Raw genomic sequence first — 25,992 nt, forward strand, 5'->3', positions numbered from 1 at the left:
ACTTGTACCATATAAGGTTTTGTTTGAATAAAAAATAAAAAATGAAAAAAGCCACTGCAGGACTCCGGTTTTATCTTTATGGTGTCATGAAAGCTGTGCTGTGATGAGCACATCAGGTCTTCATCAATCTCACTTGTCTGTCATTTTGTAAACTGTAGACTGATCTGAAGCAGAGTTTGGTGAATCTAAAGTAGGATTGCAAAATGATCATAAATGTCTTGGATTTCATATTTTTATTGATGAAAAAACATTTGACATCAGTTTTAACATCAGAGCAGATCTAACACCACGTTTAGCTCTCTAAATGCAAGTATGTTTTTCTCATTAGCAGAAAAATTAATAGACTAAAATTCAGTCCTCTGTATTATTACTGAAGCTATGCAGTGACTAATCTAAAAAGGCGACTCATGCATTTAAACTAAATGTAATTTTTATGATTATTAGGAAGCTAGATAGAAATATTTAACTATACTCTCAATTCAAAATGACTTCATTGTCTCGCATCACTGATAGAAACATCAACACAAACTCGGATTTCGTCACTGTGAGACCACAGTGACTGTTGGTTGAGCCATATAAGCAGCTGGCACTTGTTGTACAGGCATCATCATCATGGGTGCCTGCATGACTGGAAAGGGCTGCATGTTCACAATGTTGTTATTCTGTATGTTGATGACAGTGGGGGCTTGCTTACGATGCTTTAACTCGCGATGCATCTGACACCAGGAGCACGGGGCGCAGCAAGTGGAAATTACAATATCGTTAAGGAGAGAGCCCTGCAGAGAGACAGTACAACCATTATTTCTTTCTTTCTCCTTTTCTGCTTCATGACACTGTCTCACTGTCACTGCTTCATACCTTGATGCCATATCTGTTTCGCATGGCAGCCCTTAAAGACAAAACTGCAGGAGGTGGAAAAGTAGGGATCCCATAGAATGAAGGAGGAAACATTAAATCACATAAAGGGAGAAGATTGTTCTCTCCAAACCTTCCTGCGACCGTGAGGGTGAGGCAGGGGCCGCACCAGAAACCATAGCAGCCTGAAAAACAGAAATACATCACCAAAGTGGTAACGTGTCTGAAGCGCCTAAGACCCCAGAAATGACAAGAAAAAGATCTTAAACTTCTTACAAGTACTGGCATCCTCAAAGCAATCCAAGAGACCACTGTCCCAGTCTGTCAAGGGTTTTTCTGCCATTGTATGTTGAACTTCAGCCACAGACACTAAATAATTACTCTGTAAAAGTAGAATGAAGTAGAGAAAACCCAAATAAAATAATTGCAATGAAAGTCAGCTTTATACAACTTTGTCTTCTTTCAGCTGAGACAGAAGGCTAAAAAAAGAAAAATTCTGCCCAAAGATCACTTTAAAACCATAATCCGTGCCCTTTGTACAACTTGGTTGTATTACTGTAAACCTTTATATATTGGTGTTACCATTTTGCCCTGTGTCGTCTTCAGCTGCTGCAAGATGTTGGATCACAACTTTTAACTGGCTGCACAGTTAAAGTGCTTAAATGGTCTTCCCCGACCTTCCCTCTCTGAGCTGCACTTGCACTTGCCTTCCCACTAACACTAACTAACCGACTGCTCCTGGATGTGTCGAGGACACAGCGGAGGCTCAGACGAACTTTTGCCGTAGCGGGTCCCAAATTTTGAAATTCGTTACCATTTCACATTAGAGAGGTCTCTTCACCGCCAATTCTTTAATCCAGTCTAAAGATTCACGTCTTCTGCTTGATGTTTGACCCAGTTTAAAATGTTTATTATTCATTTAAAATTCTTTTACTCATGTTTATCTTGTATTGTAATGACATTTTTAAAACTTTTGAATTCTATTTTATATTTAATGTATTTATTAATAAGAACATCTCTAGGTTATCCCAAAATCTGACATGTGTTTGTGAACCAGGACACGGACCTCATTAAGCCAGGTGACGTCTGGTCCCATTTGGCTTTAGTTACGTGTCTCTCCTTCATGCTCCATCGCAGGCTTGGGTAGCAATGCTTGTGTTTCACTTTGTTGATGTTTTTTACATTCTATTGTTAAATGTTTGGTCATGATTATAAGTAGACTATTTTATCAAGATTACAGAATTGAATCTGTTTCCAGGAAATGGAGTAACATATAGGATGGAGGGAAACATGCAAACAACATGCAAATTATATAAAAATAGAGCACATGAAAACATGAAATGTGGACAAAGAAGTTGCTAGATTTCCATGAATACTCTTGCAAAAAAATAGGAACATGTTGCACATGTTGTTTAGGGTACATTACTTGTGAATCGGGACATTGTCATATATAGCTCCTTTGACATAGTCCGATTGATTGCAAGGCTAATTTATGACATTTTTATATTTCTGTTTAACCCTTTCATGCACAGTGTCACTACAGTGGACAGCTATTGATGGTATACTTCAACATAAACCACTACATTGGACACTGATGTGTAACTCCATACCCTGCCACCCACTGGTCAACCAGTTGTCCACCTAAGTGGACATGTTAAACTCTTTTGAAAAGTACATGTTTAAAAAAATGAAGATCAAAAATCTTTTTTTTTTTTTTCATGTCTAAAGATGAATAAAAATACTTAAGAAAAAAAAATCCAGATTGACACTGTCACTATTCATGCATGAAAGGGTTAAGTTTCTATTCTATATTCACCCTCCATCCATAATAAAGAAAACTAAACCAGTGAAATATCAGAATCTCTGATAAATGAAATAACTGAACTGACAGCATCATTAACACCAAGCACTAAAGAAAAAAAAGAGATGACACAACAAACTTTTCACTTACTTCTTCTTCTGCACTCTGATGTCTCTCCTCTCCAGCACTCAGTCACACTCTGTTCTTCTTTATCAAAGGAGGTCATGACAAACAGTTCCAGCGAAAACTTTGGACATGTGAGCATGACTGGTACTGAATGTATTTGAATATTCAAACAAGTATTTTAAATTGGCTGCACAGAGGTTAAATGACTGAGAGTGAACTACTTAAAACAAAAGCAGTGGTTTGATGTAAACAGAGCAGAGCAACGCTCTAATACATATAAATAAAGACTGAATGAATAACTGAATAAATGTATAAATGACTGCTGGATTGTAGCCTTTTAGTAAAACTATGTAACCACTGAGAGAACTCTGGGTTCAGGATGAAGGCTACGAGATCAAGCCTGTCATCATCACTAAAAGCAGCTTGTTAAAAACACTTTTAAATTTAGTTTCAGCATGAAAACTATTGCAGTTTGTAATTCTCCCAGTCAGCAGACAGACACTGTTGTGCTTATTTGTGGTCACAGAGCAACAAAGTCAGGAAAGTGAAAGCGATGGAGGAAGAGAGCCAAGAGTTGTGGCTATGGAGAGTTTGCGGAGTTTCTTGGAAAAACAGAGATGGGAAAGTTGACCTGTGGTTATGCTTGTTCCTAGTAGAGGTGTTAGGGTTTAGTTTACCTCCAGGGACACACCCGTCAGTGTGCTTACTATCTTTATCTCTTTTAACCACGGTCAATTAAGTATCTTTTGTTGTGTGTGGAGAATGCCTACAAATACCCAAATATAATACATTTAGAGACTGTGTAGTAGTTTGCTGGGGTAGTGTTTCAGTTTCAAGCAGTCTTTGGGAGAATTTGATATTTAAAATGAGCAGAACCTTTGTCTACGTAGCAACAATGTTTGCATGTTTGAAAGAAGGTGTGCCAAACTATGAGTAGGTGTCTGTTGCATGGATTCTATTTCCTTGATTCTCCAGATATCACTTCGTTGTTCAACTAAAATGATAACACTGTAAACTAGTACATTTAAAGGATTACATTTAGATTCCCAAAGCTTCATTATACTGTATCCATTTGCAGATATGCACACAAGTATGGTTTTAAGACAAATTCAGAAGTATGAGTGTGTTTGTTTGGGTCAAAAATGTCATCTACCTACCAACAAGCAGAGGGTAAACAGAAATCCTGTCCATAGGCTTGATTTCTTGCATTTGCGTAATATCTCTGTTTTAGAAATCACATGACTATCCAGCATTGCAACCAGGAATGAGCTGCAGTCTTACACACCTCGTACTGATTTTGTATAGTGGACAGTACAATGTGGAATAAAAGGAGCAAATAGTACAGAAGTGCATCTCATGTGTTTATTGTTGCATGTCATCTGTGTCCTGTCTGTTTAGCCTGCCGCGGCCGTTGGTTGGAGGAGCTGCAACATCTTGTCAACAGAAGACTTTGTAGGTTTTATTGGATTATTTATATATAGATTAGTTTTATTGGTGGCAGTTTTATGGTTTGCTGTTGCTGTTGTCCACGCAGCCTTTAGAGTAAGCCTGTGGCTTCACACAACAGATTTCTTTCAGGAGTTTTATTCCCCTGTTAGGTTTCAGCAGTACAGCTGCATTAGGCGTTGTACTGATTTGCTTTCTAGTTATTGTGCATCAGGCGGCTGAAGCTATTGACTCGGGAGTACCACCACAGTTTGTTTAAGACAGTTTGCCTTCCTCACACCTGACGGTATGGTACAAAAATATCCACTGCTAGTATGCACGGAAGACTAGGCTGAGTGAGTTAGTTTTAATAGGTAGATTAGTGGGGGATATTGCTCCTGTTAATTGTGTGTCCAAGGTTTATTGCCTGACCAATGCATTTCGGCTTGTGGCCTTCATCAGGGTGACCCTGATGAAGGCCACAAGCCGAAACGCGGTTTTATTGTTTTTGCTACCAAGGCGCGACATTCAGTTCTTTGATGGTGATCTGTTGCAATACCAAACCTTTATGAGAGCTTTTGAACACATGGTGGAGAGTCAAGCTCACAGTGCTAAGGATTGTTTATATTTTCTCAAGCAATACACCAGAGGCCATCCAAGAGAAATGGTGAGAAGCTGTCAGTATATGCCTGCTGAATATGGATATGCTAAAGCTAAATCTTTGCTCCAGGAAACCTCTGGCAATTTGCTGAAAATTGCTGCTGCCTACATTGAAAGGGTCAGTAAATGGCCTCCTTTAAAATTGGAGGATGTGAAGGCTTTGCAGGAATATGGGTTTTTATTAAGGCAATGTTGTAATGCAATGGGAGATGTTGAGTCCTTGCATGAGTTGGATGTCTCTGCTAACATGCAAGCAGTTATAAAAAGGTTGCCTTATAAACTCAGGGATAAATGGAGGAATGTTGTGTGCAATCTGCAGGAGAGGTTTCGCTCTAAAGTGATTTTCAGTGATGATGCTGAGTTTGTCGAAAGGCAAGTGAAGATCGCAAGTGACTGGGGACGGTGAGCAAAATAGTGCTCTGTCCATAATACCAGTTAGAGTGAAGTCCAACAAAGGACAATCAGTCACTGATAACCTATGCTTTTCTAGATCCTGGGAGTTCAGCTTCATTTTGTACTGAAGGGCTCATGAAACTTTCAGGAAGGAAAACTAGTATTCTTTTATGTACAATCAGGAGAAGATGGTCAGTAGTTATGTTGTTTCAGATATGGAAGTAGCGGGCTTGAATTTAAATCACTACTGTGACTTGCCTGAATTATTTACACAGAAAAGCATGCCTGTCAATCAATGCAATATTGCCTGATGGCCACATTTGCGCCATATTAAGATATTGGAGAAAAATTCTGGGGTAGACCTGTTGATTGGAACAAATGTGCCCAAGGCTTTAGAGCCATGGGATGCTGTTAGAAGTCAGGATGGAGGTCCCCTATGTAGTAAAAACTATGCTGGGTTGGACGGTGAATGGTCCTTTCAGAGAAGATTGTAAGACTGACATTTTTGATGTGTGTCAATAGGATTTCAATAGTAAGACTGGATGAGCTGTGGGAATGTCAAATGAAGGCTGATTTTCCAGAATGCATTCAGGATGAGCAGTTTGCTTTGTCTAGAGAAGATCAGCAGTTTATGAAGTCAGTGATGGACTCTGTTAAGTTGGTTAATGGTCATTGTAGGAGCCATTTTTGGGTTAATACCTTATGTTGCCGCTAGAGGTCACCTGTTTCTGTTTTCGTATGGTTGGTTCACGTAAAGGTATTTAAGGTAGACGCACGTAATCGGCGTCAGGTGTGTCGTTAATTGTAAGAAGGCAAACAGTTTGTGACTGCTGCGCTGTTATGTTAAGATGGTATTGGAATAAAGACCAAAAAGGACAAGATAAGAACTGCTGGAGTTATTGGACTGTTTAATTAATTCATGCATCGCGACATCGCGTCACAGTGGCTTCAAGCGTAGGCTTAGCCTCTACATTTAGAGTCAGAAACTTGCTTTTCTTTGGGGAAAAGTTTGTGCCAACTGCGCCGCGGTGTTTTAGGGACTCGGCGCAAACTGGACAATTAAAGTCGATCACCGTGGAGAGGTGAACTCCCTTTTGGAAACGTTACCGTGGAGGGTTCACGAGGAGCGGAAAGCTGGAGTATTGGTCTGTCATCTGCCGATGTGGGATTCCCAGCGACTGTTCCGTGGATGTTGGGGAGGACTCAGAATTCTTCATCAGAATCAGCACGGCACCCAACGCAAGGTATGAGTAGTGCTACTAATAAATGGCCATTTTGCATATGCGCATAAACCCTCAATACTTGGTAAATATTTCAGTTTTGGAACACTTGAACTATGGGCACAAGCGAAGCTGTTGACAGGCCCCCTGAGCCTGCTGCAGAATCAGCTGTGCAGAGTAGCAACGCCAGCAAGGCTGGGATGCATTCAGAAAAGGAAAAACGAGTGGTGAAATTGCCTGCTAAGGCACTTGCAGAGAAACTGGACAGACTGCAACGTGATAGAAAAGCTAAATTAAATAAAGCTAATAATTTAAAAGAGTATAAGGGTCTCAATGAAAAAAAAAAAAAAAAGAAGAAACTTCTATGGTTCAAGCATCATTCAATGATTTTGTTGGTTTGTGTAATGAAGCAAAAACAGTTCATGGTTCATTGATGTGTTTGTTACCAGATGATGAAAAAGAAAAGCATGAAACATGGTTTTAACCAAAAACAATGCATTATGATGAGTTTGCTTATGAAGTGAAAGAATGGTTATCGGGTTGCGAACATTTACATTTAAAGGGTGATCATGGTGTTGATGATGGTGTTAAGCCAGAGGACAGTGTTTCAAATGTCATTGATAAATCTTCAGTCACTAAAAGTTCATCTAGTGGTAAAGTGAGTGCAACTTCTTCTGCCAGAATAAAAGCAAAAGCAGAAAAAGCCACGTTACTTGGTCGCATGGCAGTCCTAAAGGAGAAGCATGCTTTGGAGGAGCAAGAACTAAAGTTAAGGAGGAAACGTGAACAGCTTGAGCTTGAAGCTTGGCTTTCTGCCTCTTCTGCAAAGTTAGCTGTTCTCCAAGCTGCTGAAGTTCAAAGTATATCTAGCACATCGTCCAATGCTATGAATTCATATTCAATTCCTACAGCGGGAGAAAAACAGTCGGAGACATTTGTACCATTTTACAAAGACAAAATGAAATAACTGCAACCCTTGTTCAGCATCAGCGTTCATCGTCATTACTATCCAAGAAAATACCTGTATTCGATGGTGATCCTCTTCAGTACATCTTTCATTAATGTGTTTGAACAAGGAGTGGAAGAAAAGACCAATATGAGGGACTGCTTGTATTATTTGGAGCAGTTTACAACAGGACAGCCAAGAGAGCTGGTACGCAGTTGTCAACATATGGCTGCAGGACAAGGCTATATACAAGCAAAGCAACTGCTCAAAGAACACTTTGCAAATGAATATAAAGTTGCAACTACTTACATTGAAAAGGCATTATCTTTGCCTGCAATTAAAAATGAAGATGTGAAATCATTGCAAGCATATTCTCTTTTCTTACGTGGGAATTGTAATGTCATGAAAACATTGCAATATATGCAGGAACTGGACATGCCAATGAACATGAAAATCATTTTGTGCAAATTGCCATATAAAATGAGAGAGAAATGGAGAGCCTTTGCATATGATATATTGGAAACTTCTAAACACAGAGCTCGGTTTCAAGATTTGGTTGCATTTATTGAAAAGCAGGTGAAAATTCTTTCAGATCCTTTATTTGGGGACATTCAGAATGTAACGGTGAAGATCCCTGTCTCAAAGGCTGACAACAGACTGAAGTCACAACCAATCAAACAAATTAAAGGGAACAGCTTTGCTGCTACAGTCACACCCATGAACATGGATAAAACCTACAGCACGGAAAGGCTGATTACCACAACAAGCCATGACTTTACAGTAAAGCCATCTTGTGTCTGCTGTACTCAACGACACACACTGGAGGAGTGTCAACAGTTTCAGCGGAAGAAGCACGGAGACAAAATCCTTTTTCTAAAGGAGAAAGGGCTGTGCTTTGGTTGCTTAGGTGCTGGGCACATAAGTAAGGACTGTGCTAAGCGTTTGACATGTAGGACATGTGGTAAAGGTCATCCCACTGTCCTCCATATTGATAACAATGGTTTAAGTCCAGAATCCTCTGGAGAGCCCTCCTCTTCAAAGAATGTAACTCCTATGAAAACTTGTGGTCATACAGGGGCTGGAAGAGACAGCGGTTTGCTTTCCATTCTGCCAGTTCAAATAAAGTCTGTTAGAGGTAGTCATGTCATACAGACATATGCTTTTTTAGATCCTGGCAGTTCAGCTAGCTTCTGTTCAAAGCACCTCATGCAAAAGCTAAATCTTGTGGGCAAAAGAACTCACTTTGTTACAAACGATGGGTCAAGAAAAGGTTGTCTCTGCCCAATCACTTACTGGTCTTGAAGTTTCTGGTTTGGGCAGCGATACCTTCTATGATAGGGTGACCAACCGTCCTTTTTTCCCCGGGCATGTCCACTTTTCACGTTCTGTCTGGGGCGTCCGGGGGGATTTTCGAGATTGATAAAAATGTCCGGGTTTTCTTATATTCCGACAGAGGACCTATGTGTGAGACTTCATCCCTGAACTGCTGTTTTGTGAGCGCTTGTTCTGCGCTCACAGGACAGACAGCGCGCAGCAATGCGCCTAATGATGTTTAAAAGATCTCAAAGTGCAAGTGCATCTTTTCAGGCGAACTGCAAAAGAAATTTCCCTCGTACCGACCATAGCTGGACTGGCCATCGGGCATGCCCGGTATGCCCGATGATGATTTTTCGTTTTTACGGGCCAATGGTTTTGTTGTTGTTGTTGTTGTTGTTGTTGTTTTTTGTAACTGTATAAACAATGAAAGGTGGTGGATTGGCCAGATGCTGGCCGATGTGTAAAAATAACTAACTGTGGCGGAGCTTCCACAGAGGCCAGCAGGTGGATGAGGGAAAGGGGAGGCAGGAGGAGGAGAGACCCGAGGCAGCCACCGGTCCGAGTGTCAGGTGAACTGAACTTCAGGTAAGAAGTTATGACCTGCAGTCTATCTGGGTCAGATATAAACCAAGTTTAGGTGGAGTTTATTTTCGTTGTGCTGACTTTTTAGTCAGTTACAATACCTCGTACTGCGTACTAGCTAGCATGACGGAGTTTCTATACAGCTGGACGGGTGCTATTATGTTAATGATAGTGATATGATATTGGTTTGGATATGTGGTGAGAGGGAAACATGAAGCTGAAACCAGGAGATGTCTTTACTGAATCATCAGAGCTGAACAGGTGATGGAGAAACAGGTTTACCTTTTAGGTGGCATGAATGAGTTGAAGGGAAGTTATGAACGGTTTCTGAGAGACAAATAACATCAGGATCCTTTTCTAAGTAGCTGACAGCTGGTAACTGTGCAGGGGCGGGTCTAGCAAAGTTTTGCCAGGGGGCCATGTAGGGCATTAACAGAGAAAGGGGGCACAAAGAAATACTTTTCTTTCTTATTCTCATTTAAAATGTCTAGCTTTTAATAAATAATTACCTGAATCTTACAACCAAAGTTTTTATCTGATGTAAAATGTATAGAAATCAGACATATACCAACAAGATAGTGTACATCACTGTCACAACAGCATTTGTTTTCATTCAAAGGCTTTATGGCTTTTCCTATAATACCTGGTGTGCCGGTCTCTAGTCAAAATGCCCTGGTCAATTTTTTGTCCCAGTCCAGCCCTCATACCGACCCAGTACTGGTTTAAAAAAAAAAAAAAAAAAAAAAATTATGCAGATGAGGCATTATTTCTGTACCATTATTTAATTTCAGAGGTTTTTAAGTTATGTTTTTTGCACTTGACTTGTAAAAGCCTATATGACATATTTTATTTCATAATTCATTAACCGCACAGAGAAGTTACCTTTTTTTAAAAGGTAACTTCAAACAATTTCTCCATAGTTAAACAAAGATTGCAAAGTCTAAAATGAAAACTTCTCAACAATGAACAGTTGCATAAAGAATATTAATAACTTCATGGACGAGTTGATAAGTAACGGATATGCAGAGCAAATACCTTCACAGCAGCTGTCTTGCGAAAATGGAAAGAAGTGGTACATTGCTCATCACGCAGTCTACAATCCCAGAAAACGATCTATGAGAATTGTATTTGACTGTGGGGCATCATTCCAGGGGACATCATTAAACAAGCAGCTCTTACAGGGTCCTAATCTCACAAGCACAAACGGTAAAAGAGAACTTCTATGTGGACGACTGTTTGAAGAGTGTGGCCTCCACCTCAGATGCTATTGATTTGGTCAAAGATCTTTCAGCACTTTGTCAAAGAGGAGGATTTACACTGACAGTAACAGTGGGTCAGTAACAATCGCACCCTGTTGCAAAGTATCCCAGAGGAGCAAAGGGCTAACGACTTGAAAGAATTAAATTTTGACAGAGACAAACTTCCTGTAGAAATAGCTCTGGGCATGCAGTGGTGTGTGGAAACTGATACATTCAACTTTAAAATGGATGTTCCTCAAAAATCCTGTACTAGACGTGGAATGTTGTCAATATCAAGCTCTATTTACGATCCATTGGGATTTCTTGCAACTGTCCTGCTGCCTGCCAAAAGAATGGAGCAGGAGCTTTGCAAAAGGAAATTGGGATGGGATGAACCAATACCCCAAAACCATGTTGCAAAAGTGGAAAAGTTGGCTCAGTGATTTGCAAATGCTATCCCATTTCAAGGTTAAAAGGTGTATACAACCAAGAGAGTTTGGACCTCTCTCACATGCAGAGCCACACCATTTTTCAGATGCCGGTGAATCTGGATATGGAACTGTCATATCTGCGCATGCAAGACAGTAGGAAATCCATCCATGTAGTGTTCTTGATGGGCAAGGCAAGGGTTACACCTCTAAAACCTGTCACTATTCCACGTCTGGAACTTACAGCTGCTGTCCACTCGGATAGCTGTAAGTTGACCTGGGGTCTGAACAGAAGGAAACACTGCTGGAGCTGCTCAAGATACAAAGACACCCACAGATCTCTGCAGAGATCCGCAGGGAACTGCAGAACTCGGAGTCGAGGGACATTTAAATTGGGCTCCCTGTTACAGTTGAAATGGGCTCAGTTGAGAATGAAACTTGAGCAGTCTGTATTTTGGACAGATAGTACATCTGTACTCAAATACATAATGAATGAGGATAAACGATTCCTTACCTTTTGTGGCAAACAGTCTCATTCACTGCAACTGCAACTAAATGATCACAATGGAGCTATGTAAGCTCAAAGGAAAATCCAGCAGATGATGCTACAAGAGGGCTCAAGGCTGGGAACATTGTTCATAGCAGCCGCTGGATCAAAGGACCAAGCTTTCTGCAGAAGCCAGAAAGTGATTGGCCGACCAATCTAATGGAATGTTCCTTAGAACCAGAGGACCCTGAAGTCAAAAGTAAGGCCACAGTGAATGTTACTCAAGTAAAAGATTTGCTTGATGCTACATGTCAATTGATGGTGTACTTCTCAGACTGGAGGAGGCTCAAGGTTGCTGTTGCTTGGTTCCTTAGACTGAAGGCAATCCTTCGTTCAATGAGAGATGAGAAAAGAAGACTCAATTTACAGATTAGATCCTTATCTTGATGATGAAGGCCTCTTAAGAGTTGGGGGACGACTGACAAAGGGCTCCTTGCCAGAAGAAAAGAACCATCCCTTTGTTCTTGCAAAAGATCAACATGTAGCAAGTCTCATCCTAAAGCACTTTCATCAACAGCTTGGTCATAGTGGTCGTAACCACACCTTATCCACACTAGGAGAAAATACTGGATCACAAAGGCCAACTCAGCTGTAAGGAAGGTTATCGCAGAATGCCATTTTTGCAGAAAATATTATGGAAAAGCCTTGGAGCAAAAGATGGCAGATTTACCCAAGGAAAGAATTTTGCCAGATAACCCACCATTCACCAACGTCGGAGTTGATTACTTCAGACCTATTGAAGTGAAAAGAGGACTAAACATTATGGAGTAATTTTCACCTGTTTAGCCAGCCAAGCAGTGCACTTGGAAGTGGCTAGTCAAAGGAGTTTGCAAAGAAAAGCGTCTGGACTTCTTTGAGTTGCTTGAAGACGTTTCACCTCTCATCCGAGAAGCTTCTTCAGTTCTAAGGTCAAATGGCCGAGAGTCCCAGATTTAAACCCAGTGGGAGTATCCCCCCAAGGAGGGACAAAGGACCCCCTGGTGATCCTCTAATCACATGCGCCAAGGTGTGAAAGTGGGTGTGGGACCTAATCAGCCAGGGTTTCGGGTGAGCCCATTGTGAAACCTGGCCCCACCCTATCATGTGATTTCCTGAGGTCAGATGGCCCAGGATGTGAGTGGGCGTTAAGGCGTCTGGGGAGGGAACTCAAAACTGGATTATAGATGGCAGACAGTTGGTGTCGTAAACCACCGCCTCTGTTCAAAGATGGTCGCTCACAGTGGACATAGATGGCCTCTTTCACTCCTCTTTCAAACCATCTGTCCTCTCTGTCCAATATGTGAACATTGGCATCCTCGAAAGAGTGACCTTTATCCTTAAGATGCAGATGGACTGCTGAGTCTTGTCCCGTGGAGGTGGCTCTTCTATGTTGTGCCATGCGCTTGTGAAGTGGCTGTTTGGTCTCTCCAATGTAGAGGTCCGGGCATTCCTCACTGCACTGTACAGCATACACCACATTGTTCAGTCTGTGTTTTGGAGTTTGTGGTTATCCTAACTGGGCGTTCATAAAGTCAGCAAAAAGGCACAGAAAAGAAGATCAGACACCAACGAGGGAGGATAAGAAAGACAGACGCAACAACATTGTCATCCCCTATGTAGCCGGTGTATCAGAGAAACTCAGGAGAGTTTTCTCCAAGCATGACATCCCAGTGTACTTCAGACCCAGCAACACACTCAGACACAAACTGGTTCACCCGAAAGACAAAACTCCAAAACACAGACTGAACAATGTGGTGTATGCTGTACAGTGCAGTGAGGAATGCCCGGACCTCTACATTGGAGAGACCAAACAGCCACTTCACAAGCGCATGGCACAACATAGAAGAGCCACCTCCACGGGACAAGACTCAGCAGTCCATCTGCATCTTAAGGATAAAGGTCACTCTTTCGAGGATGCCAATGTTCACATATTGGACAGAGAGGACAGATGGTTTGAAAGAGGAGTGAAAGAGGCCATCTATGTCCACTGTGAGCGACCATCTTTGAACAGAGGCGGTGGTTTACGACACCAACTGTCTGCCATCTATAATCCAGTTTTGAGTTCCCTCCCTAGACGCCTTAACGCCCACTCACATCCTGGGCCATCTGACCTCAGGAAATCACATGATAGGGTGGGGCCAGGTTTCACAATGGGCTCACCCGAAACCCTGGCTGATTAGGTCCCACACCCGCTTTCACACCTTGGCGCATGTGATTAGAGGATCACCAGGGGGTCCTTTGTCCCTCCTTGGGGGGATACTCCCACTGGGTTTAAATCTGGGACTCTCGGCCATTTGACCTTAGAACTGAAGAAGCTTCTCGGATGAGAGGTGAAACGTCTTCAAGCAACTCAAAGAAGTCCAGACGCTTTTCTTTGCAAACTCCTTTGACTACGATGACCTGGATGACTGAGAACCTTCACAGACATATTGGAAGTGGCTAGCTCTCTAAGCACAGATGCCTGCATTAATGCTTTGCGCAGTTTTCTGAGTCGAAGAGGTCAAGTCGCTCACATCCAATCGGACAATGGAACCAACTTTGTTGGAGCAGACAGAGTTAAGGGAGGCTCTTGAATAGGGCTGGGTACCGGTATCCGGTGCCATTATGGCACCGGTTCTGACATAAACGGTAGTAACCAGACCGAAAAGCAGCGCACATTTCGGTGCTTTTTTTTTTTTTTTTCCCATGAGATGTCATACACTTTGGCTAGAATCCAATCATTTTACCTTTACAAAGATAGTAGGCGGGCCCAGGTACGTACGTTCTTTTAGAGCAGAGCTACAGATTAAAAATGCCCAAGGCGGTCAAAAGTCTTGCTGTACTTCACAGCAAAAGATGCAAACTCAGCAGCCTGCAACAAGTGCTTTAAGCCCCACGCCACCGGTACCGGGAGCAAAAAGGAGGAGATCACGTTTAATCGGTTATAACACAGGGTGAGAAATGTAAGTCCAGACATGTGTGGTATCCATAGAAACCTCTGAATCTCAGCTAAAATCTCATATAAACCATTTCTACAATCACCAAACTCAACGAAAACAAGCCATGATTAAACGAGCAGTTATGTAAATGCGCACAAGTCCGCTAAACAAACAAGGCGAACCAGAAAATCTCCAGACTTCATGTAACCAGCTAAAGATAGGCTGGTAATCTTCCAGAGCTATCACCAATTCCAAACACCAAGTTTCACCACACTCTGACCAAAATTCACTGAATGAGCCGCAAAAGAAGACCACAAAAACACACAGCAGCGCAAATGCGCTAAGACAGAAATTGGCTTACTGTCCAGATTTTCTCCGTTATTTTCGCTGGTAGCCGGTAGCCACGTGATTATCAGCAGTTACCACGCCTACCTAGCCGCATCAGAGCCGTTTTCCGTTAAAACCTCCATTTTTAGACCCACCTACAGACACGTGACTGGACAGATGTCACATGCAGTAAATTTGGGCCCACGTGGATTTTGGCCTTGGAACGTGTGATTGGTTGAAGTAATGTGAACGTGGCATCATTACTGTGATTCTATTGGCTCAAACAATTAAAAAGAGGTGTCAATCATGCAAATTGACCAAAAGAAACCAAAGTTACAGCCCCTCAGAGTTTAAAGGGCCAGAGGCCAATTAAACGCTCCATGCGCACGGCAGAAAAGGCCCATTACCATGTAAATGTGTGGTTAATTCTTCAAAAATGTATTTTTAAAAAAAGCATTTTTAGGCATGTTAATAAAATTAATTAATTTCTGCTCTTAAATACCTAAAAAATTCAACTGGCATGGTGTCCAATTGTATGCTAAAATTGGACATTTTTGTACAACGTCTGGATATTCATATATTGACAGCGCTGTAATTTTTCACTGTTTTACTTTAAAAACAAAGCTTTGATGGTGATGTTTATATGTTGGTTACTGAATTTCTGCAATGAAATGTGAACTGAGGCATATTTTTAAAAGGCTTATGTGCTTAAAAGAAAAAAAAAGAGAAAAAAAAGGCGATAATAAAATCTACTTACTACTTCTGTGTTCCAGTCTCAGTAACTTTGACACAGTAATATCTGCTTCAATATTTACACATCTGATGAAATTTCACAAGTGTTAGCTTTATTTTGATACCAAGATTGTAAGCACAGAGTTTGTAATTGCAGAGAAATAATCAATTAATTTGGCCATTGCATTTTCAAGCAGGAAGCTCAGAAACCCCTTTGGGGCTTAAGAGGTTAAGGTGATACTCTGCAAAGGAAGTAACACCTCAAATCTTATGAAACACCTGGCGACGCATAGCGTTTTTTTTAAAGCCGAGAAATGCACCGTATTTGATAGCTTGCTGCAAGACCTCACACCGAGCACATCTACTGTGGGTGTGGTAAATCTCCATTAGCGAGTTAGCGCGGATCGCCCCGTGCGTGGGGCTGGACGGTTCTTATCATTTTGCAGAAAAAAAAGAGACTGCTAAAAATAAAAACATAAGAGGTTTTTGGACAAAGTTTGTGTTCTCCATTCTTTAAGCACCGGTTCGTGCACCGTTTAAGCACCGGCACGGTTTCAAAAGTACCGATTTGGCACCGGTATCGGATAAAACCTAAACGATACCCATCCCTACTCTTGAATCGCTGAAACATACCCAAATAGCAGATGCTTTGCGACACATTGGAATAAAATGGAGTTTTAATCCGCCTGGAGCATCACATCATGGTGGAATTTGGGAAAGGATAATTCGTATGGTCAGAAAGATTCTGAGATCCGTTCTTCAGCAACAACAGTTGGATGACGATGGATTAAATACAGTTCTGTGTGAAATTGAACCAATTTTGAAGCTTTCTGATGATCCAAAAGACCTAGAGCCACTTACACCAAATCACATCCTCCTGATGAAAGGAAAACCATCTTTACCACCCGGACTATTTGACCCTCAGGATATGTATCTGAAGAGAAGATGGAAACAGGCTCAGTACATCTCAGATCTTTTTTGGAAATGATGGATACACGAATACCTGCCTTTGTTACAGGAGACAAAAATGGAACCAAAAGAAGAAAAATCTAAAACCAGGAGATAGTCATTATAATGGATTCTTCTGCACCACGTGGTTCCTGGCCACTTGGAAGAGTTCTGGAAACCATTCACAACAAAAATGTACGATCTGTACATTTAAAAACAAAGACTAACATTCTTGAAAGACCTGTAACTAAACTTTGCCTGTTACACTTTTACACTACAGTCTCATGTATTTAAATGCTCTGTTTACTTGTGTTTATTTATGTGAATGTATATGTCTAAAGTAGACTGTATTAGTGGCTCCTTATTTTCTTTGTGATTAGAATTGCCATGTCTGATAGCCATTGCAATTAAGGGCCAGGGTGTAGGAGCCATTTTTGGGTTAATACCTTATGTTGCCGCTAGAGGTCACCTTTTTCTGTTTTCGTATAGCTGGTTCATGTAAAGGTATTTAAGGTAGACGCACGTAATCGGCATCAGGTGTGTTGTTAATTGTAAGAAGGCAAACAGTTTGTGACTGCTGCACTGTTATGTTAAGATGGTATTGGAATAAAGACCAAAAAGGACAAGATAAGAACTGCTGGAGTTATTGGACTGTTTAATTAATTCATACATACCAGTGACATTGCGTCACCCCCGTTAACAACCACCTCAGTGGCTTCAAGTGTAGGTTTAGCCTCTACAGTCATTATACCATTGGTTTACCTTTCAGGTGCAATCAGGTAAAAATGCCAAATAATAAGAAGGCTGTAGAACAGCGAGCTTTGAGCCTTAAACGGAAGTTTATCACGGATGGTTCATTTCATGTCAGTTACACCAGTTTTATGACTGGTATTATTTCCAAAGGGTATGCAGAGAAGGTTCCAGCTTCTGCAAGGCCCAGTTCTTACTAGCTTGCTAGTTGGGGTCATAAGTACGTTCCGTAAAGAACCTGTTGTGCTAATGGCAGATATTGAATCCATGTTTTATCAGGTCAGAGTACAAAGAGAAGACGCAGATCTGTTAAGGTTTCTGTGGTGGCCAGATGGAGATCATAGTCAGGATCTGGTGGAATACAGAATGAAAGTACACCTGAGGAGCCACCTCATCTCAAAGTTGTGCGAGTTTTGCCTTGAGGAAATGTGCAGAGGATAACGGAGATCAGTTCAGACTAGAAGTTGTCAATAATATTCTACATAATTTTTATGTGGATGATTGCCTTACCTCTGTTGGGTCTGAAGCAGAGCCAGTGTTGCTCCATCAAGAACTTGTTGCTCTTTGTGCTAAAGGAGGCTTTAAGGTCACCAAATGGATTAGCAACAGAAGAGCAGTACTCGCTGCCATACCTCAGCAGGAACAATCCAAGGAGGTTAAGGATTTGGATAGTGACGTCTTGCCAGTAGATTCAATTTTATTTATATAGCGCCACAACAACAGTCGCCTCGAGAGACAAAAGGAGAGAGCACTAGGTGTACAGTGGTGTATCCAATCGGATACATTCAAGTTTAAGATAACACTTAAAAACAAACCTCTCACAAGGAGAGGGATATTGTGCCTTGTGAGCTTGATCTATGACCCTTTGGGGGTTTTGGCACCTGTTGTGTTGTCTGCTAAGTTAATCCTTCAGAAACTGTGCAGAAATCATTGGGGCTGGGATGATGTGTTGCCAGTCACTATTGGAAAAGAATGGACAGTTTGGCTGAATGATCTTTGCCTTCTTGCAGATTTTATGTCACAAACAAGGATGCAGTGGACTCAAGAGCAGACTCAATTGCTCAAACTATGTACAATTTATTGAAAGGAAAAGGAACTTAAACAAGACTGGGTCTAACAGAAATTATTCGCAGGAACTGAGGGAGGCCCGAGGGCAGCGAAATGGAGGTTGAACACTTCTGCAAACACAGGAGAAAGGTTTTACTGAATGGGAAACAATTAAAGGGCAGAGTTGAGTGGTACTAGTGGAGAGTCTTGTGCTTACTTGAAAACACCGGCTATTAGGCGGGGAAGGGGTTGCCGTGGGAGCGTCCCAGGGATGGTTGAGAGTGTGGGGAAGCTGGTTCAGGTTCCAAGGTGTCCAGGGAGGTTGAAGTACAGGCTGGAGGGCAGGCTGAGGAGAAGGTGAGTGTGTAGTCCTAGGGTTCTAGGCAGACTGGAGAAGGGGATGGAAACAGAACCAGTGCTGCTGATGAGCACAACAGGTGATGAATCTGGAGAACACAGGAGACGGAGAACACATTAACCCACGATCCAGGCACACAAAGTCCAGGCACTATGAGGCCAAGTTTACCACGGGTGGTAGCAGGAGGAACTGGCAAGGAGTGGCAGGCAGTGCTGGCTTAAAAACCCTCTAGATGGAGGCCCGGAAATTGGAAGCAGGTGATGAGCTGGCCAACTCCACCCCAGGGGATGGACAAGGAACCTGGACCACACCCGACCAGACACTCCTACGGCATATGACATTTTAAGGTTGACCTTTTTTTTTTTTTTTTTAAAACCTAACTTACTAACTTTTAACCTAACCAGGATTTTGGACTGATAGTACCTCGGTGTTGCAGTATATTAGAAATGAAACTTCAATGTTTAAAGTATTTGTAGCAAACCGGGTGACAGAGATACTTAGTGTCCAAACCTTCTCAGTAGAGATATGTTAACACATCATGTAATCCTGCTGATTTGGCTCCTAACCATCTGTTGCTGCTTAAGACCAAGCCATTGATGCCACCAGGAGTGTTTCAGAAGGTGGACGTATATGGACGACGTCGATGGAGACAAATACTGTACATGTCTGACCTGTTCTGGAAGCGCTGGGTTAAGGAGTACCTGCCCCAGGTTCAAGAGTGTGAGAAGTGGCAGAGAATTGGACGGAACGTTATTCTGGAGGGGCTCAGAGTAGAGCCGCTGCTCCTCCACATCGAAAGTAGCCAGTTTAGGTGGTTCGGGCATCTGACAAGGATGCCTCCTGGGCGCGGCGTTCCGGGCATGTCCCACCGGGAGGAGGCCCCAGGGCAGACCCAGGACACGCTGGAGAGATTATATCTCTCGGCTGGCCTGGGAACGTCTTGGTGTTTCCCCGGATAAGCTAGAGGAAGTGGCTGGGGAGAGGGAGGTCTGGGCTTCTCTGCTTATCTTTTTCCTTTTCTGCTTCATGACATTTATTAAAAGAACAAAAGGCAGCAAAGGCGTTTGGCTATTGTGTATTAATTGTTGGTTTGCTTACATGTAAATTTGAGGGAAAACACTGATTTGTCTTCAGCACGACACCAAGCATCATTGTAAGTAGATATAAAACGTGAGTTTTTAATTTACTCCATTTGGATTCTGTGTTGCTATTTATAAAAGACATTTTGTCACAAAGACCCAGTATTTGTGTTTCAGTCTTTGTAATTATGTTCTTTGATTATTGTTATTCATGTTTTGGGGTTTCTTTAGCTCTCAGTGATCTTAGTCGCGTCACCTCAGCCTGTGTTTGAGTCTCTGTGTTGTTCACCTCCTGTCACTGTTAGTTACTGTTGTCTCTGTGCTCCATGTTCTGTTTCTGTGCCTGTCATGTGTTTCCTGTTTTATTTTGATAGTCCCTGTCCTGTGTGCAGTGTCTGATTTTGCTTCCTTGTCATCTCATTATTTGTCCCGGCTGTGTCACCACCTGTTCCCCATTCTCTCGTTGTCCTGTTTGTGTATTTAAATCCTGTCTTTCTCTCTGTTAGTTGTTGTATCGTACCCTCACTGTGTTGTGTTTTCGCCTCTGTGCTTGTGATCTGAAGCAGAGTTTGGTGAATCTAAAGTAGGATTGCAAAATGATCATAAATGTCTTGGATTTCATATTTTTATTGATTAAAAAAAAACACTTTACATCAGTTTTAACATCAGAGCAGATCTAACACCACGTTTAGCTCTAAATGCAAGTATGTTTTTCTCATTAGCAGAAAAATAGACAAAAATTCAGTCCTCTGTATTATTACTGAAGCTATGCAGTGACTAATCTAAAAAGGCGACTCATGCATTTAAACTAAATGTAATTTTTATGATTATTAGGAAGCTGATAGAAATATTTAACTATACTCTCAATTCAAAATGACTTCATTGTCTCGTATCACTGATAGAAACATCAACACAAACTCGGATTTCGTCACTGTGAGACCGCGGCGACTCCTGGTTGAGCCATATAAGCAGCTGGAACTGGTTGTGAAGGCATCATCATGGGTGCCTGCATGACTGGAAAAGGCTGCACGTTCACAATGTTGTTATTCTGTATGTTGACCACAGTGGGGGCTTGCTTACGATGCTTTAACTCTCGATGCATCTGACACCAGGAGCACGTGCAGCAGCAAGAGGAAATTGCAATATCCTTACAGAGAGAGCCCTGCAGAGAGACGGTACAACCATTATTTCTTTCTTTTTCCTTTTCTGCTTCATGACATTGTCTCACTGTCACTGCTTCATACCTTGATGCCATATCTGTTTCGCATGGCAGCCCTTACAGACAAGACTGCAGGAGGTGGAAAAATAGGAACGCAAAAGTATCTTGATGTAATAAAACAGCATATATCACATAAAGGGAGACAGCTGTTCTCTCCAAACCTTCCTGCAACGGTGCAGGCGAGGCAGGGGCCGCACCAGAAACCATAGCAGCCTGAAAAACAGAAATGCATCACCAAAGTGTTAACGTGTCTGAAGTGCCTAAGACCCCAGAAATGACAAGAAAAAGATCTTAAACTTCTTACAAGTACTCGCATCCTCAAAGCAATCCAAGAGACCACTGTCCCAGTCTGTCAAGGGTTTTTCTGCCATTGTATGTTGAACTTCAGCCACAGACACTAAATAATTACTCTGTAAAAGTAGAATGAAGTAGAGAAAACCCAAATAAAACAATTGCAATGAAAGTCAGCTTTGTCTTCACATTTGTCTTCTTTCAGCTGAGACGGGGCTAAAGAAACGTAATCCGTGCCCTTTGTACAACTTGGTTGTATTACTCTAAAGCTTTATATATTGGTGTTACCATTTTGCCCGGTGTCGTCTTCAGCTGCTGCAAAATGTTGGATCACAACTTTTAACTGGCTGCACAGTTAAAGTGCGTAAATGGTCTTCCCCGACCTTCCCTCTCTGAGCTGCACTTGCACTTGCCTTCCCACTCACACCAACTGACCGACTGCTCCTGGATGTGTCGAGGACACAGCGGAGGCTCAGACGGACTTTTGCCGTAGCGAGTCCCAAGTTTTGAAATTCGTTACCATTTCACATTAGAGAGGTCTCTTCACTGCCAGTTCTTTAATCCAGTCTAAAGATCCACGTCTTCTGCTTGGTGTTTGACCCAGTTTGAGATATTTATCATTCATTTAAATAAAACATGAGTAAAAGAATTTTATCTTGTATTGTAATGATGCTTTTAAAAATTCTGAATTCTATTTATTTTATATTTAATTTAATTATTAATAAGAATATCTCTAGAATATCCCAAAATCTGACATGTTTGTGAGCCAGGACACGGACCTCATTAAGCCAGGTGACGTCTGATCCCATTTTGATTTAGTTACGCGTCTCTCCTTCATGCTCCATCGCAGGCTTGGGTATCAATGCAGATCTACGTACATGGATTCCTTGCATTTCACTTTGTTGATGGAGGGAAACATGCAAACAACTTGCAAATGATATAAAAAGAGAGCACATGAAAACATGAAATGTGGAGGTTTTGAGTTTTCCATGAATACTCTTGTAAATAAATAGTTACATGATACAGGTTTTGAGGGTTTTTTTTTTTAAGGGTACATTACTTGTGAATCGGGACATTGTCATATATAGCTCCTTTGACATAGTCCGATTGATTGCAAGGCTAATTTATGACATTTTTATATTTCTGTTTAACCCTTTCATACACAGTGTCACTACAGTGGACAGCTATTGATGGTATACTTCAACATAAACCACTACATTGGACACTGATGTGTAACTCCATACCCTGCCACCCACTGGTCAACCTGTTGTCCACCTAAGTGGACATGTTAAACTCTTTTGAAAAGTACATGTTTTAAAAAATGAAGATCAAAAATCTTTTTTTTCATGTCTAAAGATGAATAAAAATACTTAAGAAAAAAATCCAGATTGACACTGTCACTATTCATGCATGAAAGGGTTAAGTTTCTATTCTATATTCACCCTCCATCCATAATAAAGAAAACTAAACCAGTGAAATATCAGAATCTCTGATAAATGAAATAACTGAACTGACAGCATCATTAACACCAAGCACTAAAGAAAAAAAAGAGATGACACAACAAACTTTTCACTTACTTCTTATTCTGCACTCTGATGTCTCTCCTCTCCAGCACTCAGTCACACTCTGTTCTTCTTTATCAAAGGAGGTCATGACAAACAGTCCCAGTGAAAACTTTGGACATGTGAGCATGACTGGTACTGAATGTATTTGAATTTTCAAACAAGTATTTTAAATTATCTGCACAGAGGTTAAATGACTGAGAGTGAACTACCCTGGGTTCCTGTTGTTACTTCCTACTGATTCTCCCCTTTTGATGCTTATGATATAAACTATGCAATAAAACTACACTATGGAAATAAACCACACACAAGCAGGTCAATTATAAAGTTAACTCCACTTTTGTGAATGATTAGTTCCAAAAACAAAAGGAAAGAAGTAAAATTAATAAAGTTTGTTAAACAATGGTAAGGTATTTAACTCAACAGAAACCAAATAATATTGTGGGCACACACACACACACACACACACACACACACACAGTGCTACAGTCTTTCTGCTGGCAAACCCCTCGTTGCAGGCCTGAGTCGTGGCTCGGGTGTGTTGGGACCTAAAACAATATGGCCACTTCACTTGTTGCCAAGCAGTAAAATAAAAAGCACGTGCTCACCATAGTACTCACACCTCCAGGCAGTTCAATGGGATAGCAGGGGAAATTGGGTCAAGGCCACCAGCAGGCCGCGGCAGCAGCATTCACAGTCGCCATATCCACGTGTTCCCACGTTAACACGAAAGTTCAGCACACCAGCAGAAGGGACCTCTCTGACACGCCAGCAAGACGTCGGTCTCCTCCTCACGGTAGGGTACAACAGTTTTCTACTCCAGTTAACTATCCGTCAACCTGACAATAAGTCTGTTGCCCTTCTATGAACTCTTCGTTCACGCGACACTGTTGTTCAGTCTCTCTCTCTTCCTGCAGAGTGCACCCGGCTCCCCACTTACTCCCACCCCCTCTACCCGAGACTACTTCAGGGTTCACTGGAGCTGTAGTACATATCAATAACATTTCAAAAATAATGACATACATCTCAAAATGCAAATAAAAAGGCTGTGCATTTAACTGACACACATCACATACCTTACAGGCATTTGTACACATCCTTGAACACAGTGAACATTTGCTATTAACTATCAAAACAAATGAACTATTTAAATAAATGAGCTACTTACATAGCCAGGGCTACAAATGTATAAATGACTGCTGGATTGTAGCCTTTTAGTAAAACTATGTAACCACTGAGAGAACTCTGGGTTCAGGATGAAGGCTACGAGATCAAGCCTGTCATCATCACTAAAAGCAGCTTGTTAAAAACACTTTTAAATTTAGAGTTTCAGCATGAAAACTATTGCAGTTTGTAATTCTCCCAGTCTGCAGACAGACACTGTTGTGCTTATTTGTGGTCACAGAGCAACAAAGTCAGGAAAGTGAAAGTGATGGAGGAAGAGAGCCAAGAGTTGTTGCTATGAAGAGTTTTCTTTGAAAAACAGAGATGGGAAAGTTGACCTGTGGTTATGCTTGTAGAGGTGTTAGGGTTTAGTTTACCTCCATGAACACACCCGTCAGTGTGCTTACTATCTTTATCTCTTTTAACCACGGTCAATTAAGTATCTTTTGTTGTGTGTGGAGAATGCCTACAAATACCCAAATATAATACATTTAGAGACTGTGTAGTAGTTTGTGGGGCAGTGTTTCACTTTCACGCAGTCTTTGGGAGAATTTGATATTTAAAATGAGCAGAACCTTTGTCTGCGTAGCAACAATGTTTGCATTTGTTTGAAAGAAGGTGTGCCAAACTATGAGTAGGTGTCTGTTGCATGGATTCTATTTCCTTGATTCTCCAGATATCACTTCGTTGTTCAACTAAAATGATAACACTGTAAACTAGTACATTTGAAGGATTACATTTAGATTCCCAAAGCTTCATTATTTTATTTGAACTTATACTATATCCATTTACAGATGCACACAAGTATGGTTTTAAGACACAATTGGAAGTATGACTGTGCTGGTTTGGGTCAAAAATGTCATCTACCTACCAACAAGCAGAGGGTAAACAGAAATCCTGTCCATAGGCTTGATTTCTTGCATTTGCGTAATATCTCTGTTTTAGAAATCACATGACTATCCAGCGTTGCAACCAGGAACGAGTTGCAGTCTTACGCACCTCTCTGCAGTTTCTCTCCTCCTGCTATGACCCCAAACCCCATCACCATAGAAACTGTGTCTGCTCACAGACCAACGAACCAACCAAAACTGAATTAAGCATAAAACAATCACAAAGAAAGAACAATACAGTTTCCTCAGCTCCATCAGCATGTCTGTTATACCCCATTCCTAAAAGAATGCTTAAAGACTTCCTACCGTTGGTTAAATGATTCACTATAAAATGTTGTGGAGGTAAACACAGACAACACGAGAGCTCTCGATTAACAAACCTGATTTAGTGCTCATCACCACACAACTGAATACTTTTGTATTCAGGTGTGTGTGGAGCCCTCCAGTGGTCCACCACAATATCATAATTTATCTCTATTAATGGTGTACGTACAAAGGGCCTTCAAGCTGGGAGTGATTAAACCGCTATTTAAAAAACATTACTTTGTTTTCTTTGTATTATTGTAGTATCTCTGCCTTATAATATAAAGCACCTTGAGGTGACCACTGTTGTGATTTGCCACTATATAAATAAAATTGAACTGAATGTCTCTGCAGGTCAGTGTATGCCAATAAGGCCATGCAAAACTGTCAATGAAATCTGGTTTTAGCCTTTATCATCCTTTAATGAAATTAGTTGCACTTTAAGTGTGTTTATGTAGCAATTGGAAGAGAAAAAGAGTCACTCGCTTTCTTTTAAAAATCTTTGTCAGAGGAGACGACCAGCAAGCAACTACAAAGTTTAATGAAATCACTAGTTTTATTACATATAGTTCAATTCTACCCAGGGTTGCTTTGTTTACGAATTGTGACTTATTGTGTCACCTACAACTCAGAAGGGAGCTGCTAAACCAAGGGCAGGGCTCTAGACTAACTTTTTGACATGGGCGCACCGGTACGCCTAACTTTAAAAATTTAGGCGTACCGGCACAAAAGTTAGGCGCACTCAAATTTTTCAACCGCATCGCTTAACACCGCAGTTTTACATGTGCACTTTCTTTGGGGGGAAGTCCATACAGACAATATTCATTTCTAAATTATTAACTAACAAACTTGTGCTTAAATTGCTTTGTCAATATTGTAGAAAATGT

At 41.3% G+C, this 25,992-nt stretch overlaps 1 protein-coding gene across 8 annotated transcripts; it reads right to left on the reverse strand.

Annotated features, from left to right (window-relative positions):
- Window positions 1–223: 223 nt before the first annotated feature.
- Window positions 224–25,247, reverse strand: LOC100691357 (cornifelin). 8 transcript variants are annotated; one of them, XR_003214467.1, is made up of 6 exons: window positions 23,357–23,694; window positions 22,764–22,817; window positions 21,966–22,083; window positions 21,200–21,305; window positions 20,921–21,108; window positions 20,288–20,838 (listed from the first exon to the last, which is right to left on the reverse strand). XR_003214467.1 is itself a non-coding variant. In XM_013271236.3 (4 exons), the coding sequence occupies exons 2-4, from the start codon at window positions 1,196–1,198 to the stop codon at window positions 540–542; spliced, it is 486 nt and encodes a 161-aa protein (XP_013126690.1). In that variant the 5' UTR covers window positions 1,199–1,237; window positions 2,807–3,045; the 3' UTR covers window positions 224–539. The 8 variants fall into 8 exon arrangements, 3 of the variants coding, with proteins under 3 accessions (XP_013126690.1, XP_005451879.3, XP_025755245.1); XR_003214466.1 differs by having other exon boundaries at window positions 22,764–22,820; window positions 23,357–23,691; XR_002056769.2 differs by lacking the exon at window positions 21,966–22,083 and having other exon boundaries at window positions 22,764–22,820; window positions 23,357–23,685.
- Window positions 25,248–25,992: the final 745 nt, after the last annotated feature.

Source organism: Oreochromis niloticus, linkage group LG17, assembly GCF_001858045.2.
Source record: "Oreochromis niloticus isolate F11D_XX linkage group LG17, O_niloticus_UMD_NMBU, whole genome shotgun sequence".
Classification (NCBI taxonomy): domain Eukaryota; kingdom Metazoa; phylum Chordata; class Actinopteri; order Cichliformes; family Cichlidae; genus Oreochromis; species Oreochromis niloticus.

Coding starts and splice junctions, on each gene's coding strand:
- LOC100691357 (XM_005451822.4), bottom strand. CDS start 1,951: ATGGGACCAGACGTCACCTGGCTTAATGAG. Junction 1,041..1,131: donor CTTTGAGGATGCCAGTACTT/GTAAGAAGTTTA, acceptor TCTGTTTTTCAG/GCTGCTATGGTTTCTGGTGC. Junction 777..858: donor GAAACAGATATGGCATCAAG/GTATGAAGCAGT, acceptor GTCTCTCTGCAG/GGCTCTCTCCTTAACGATAT.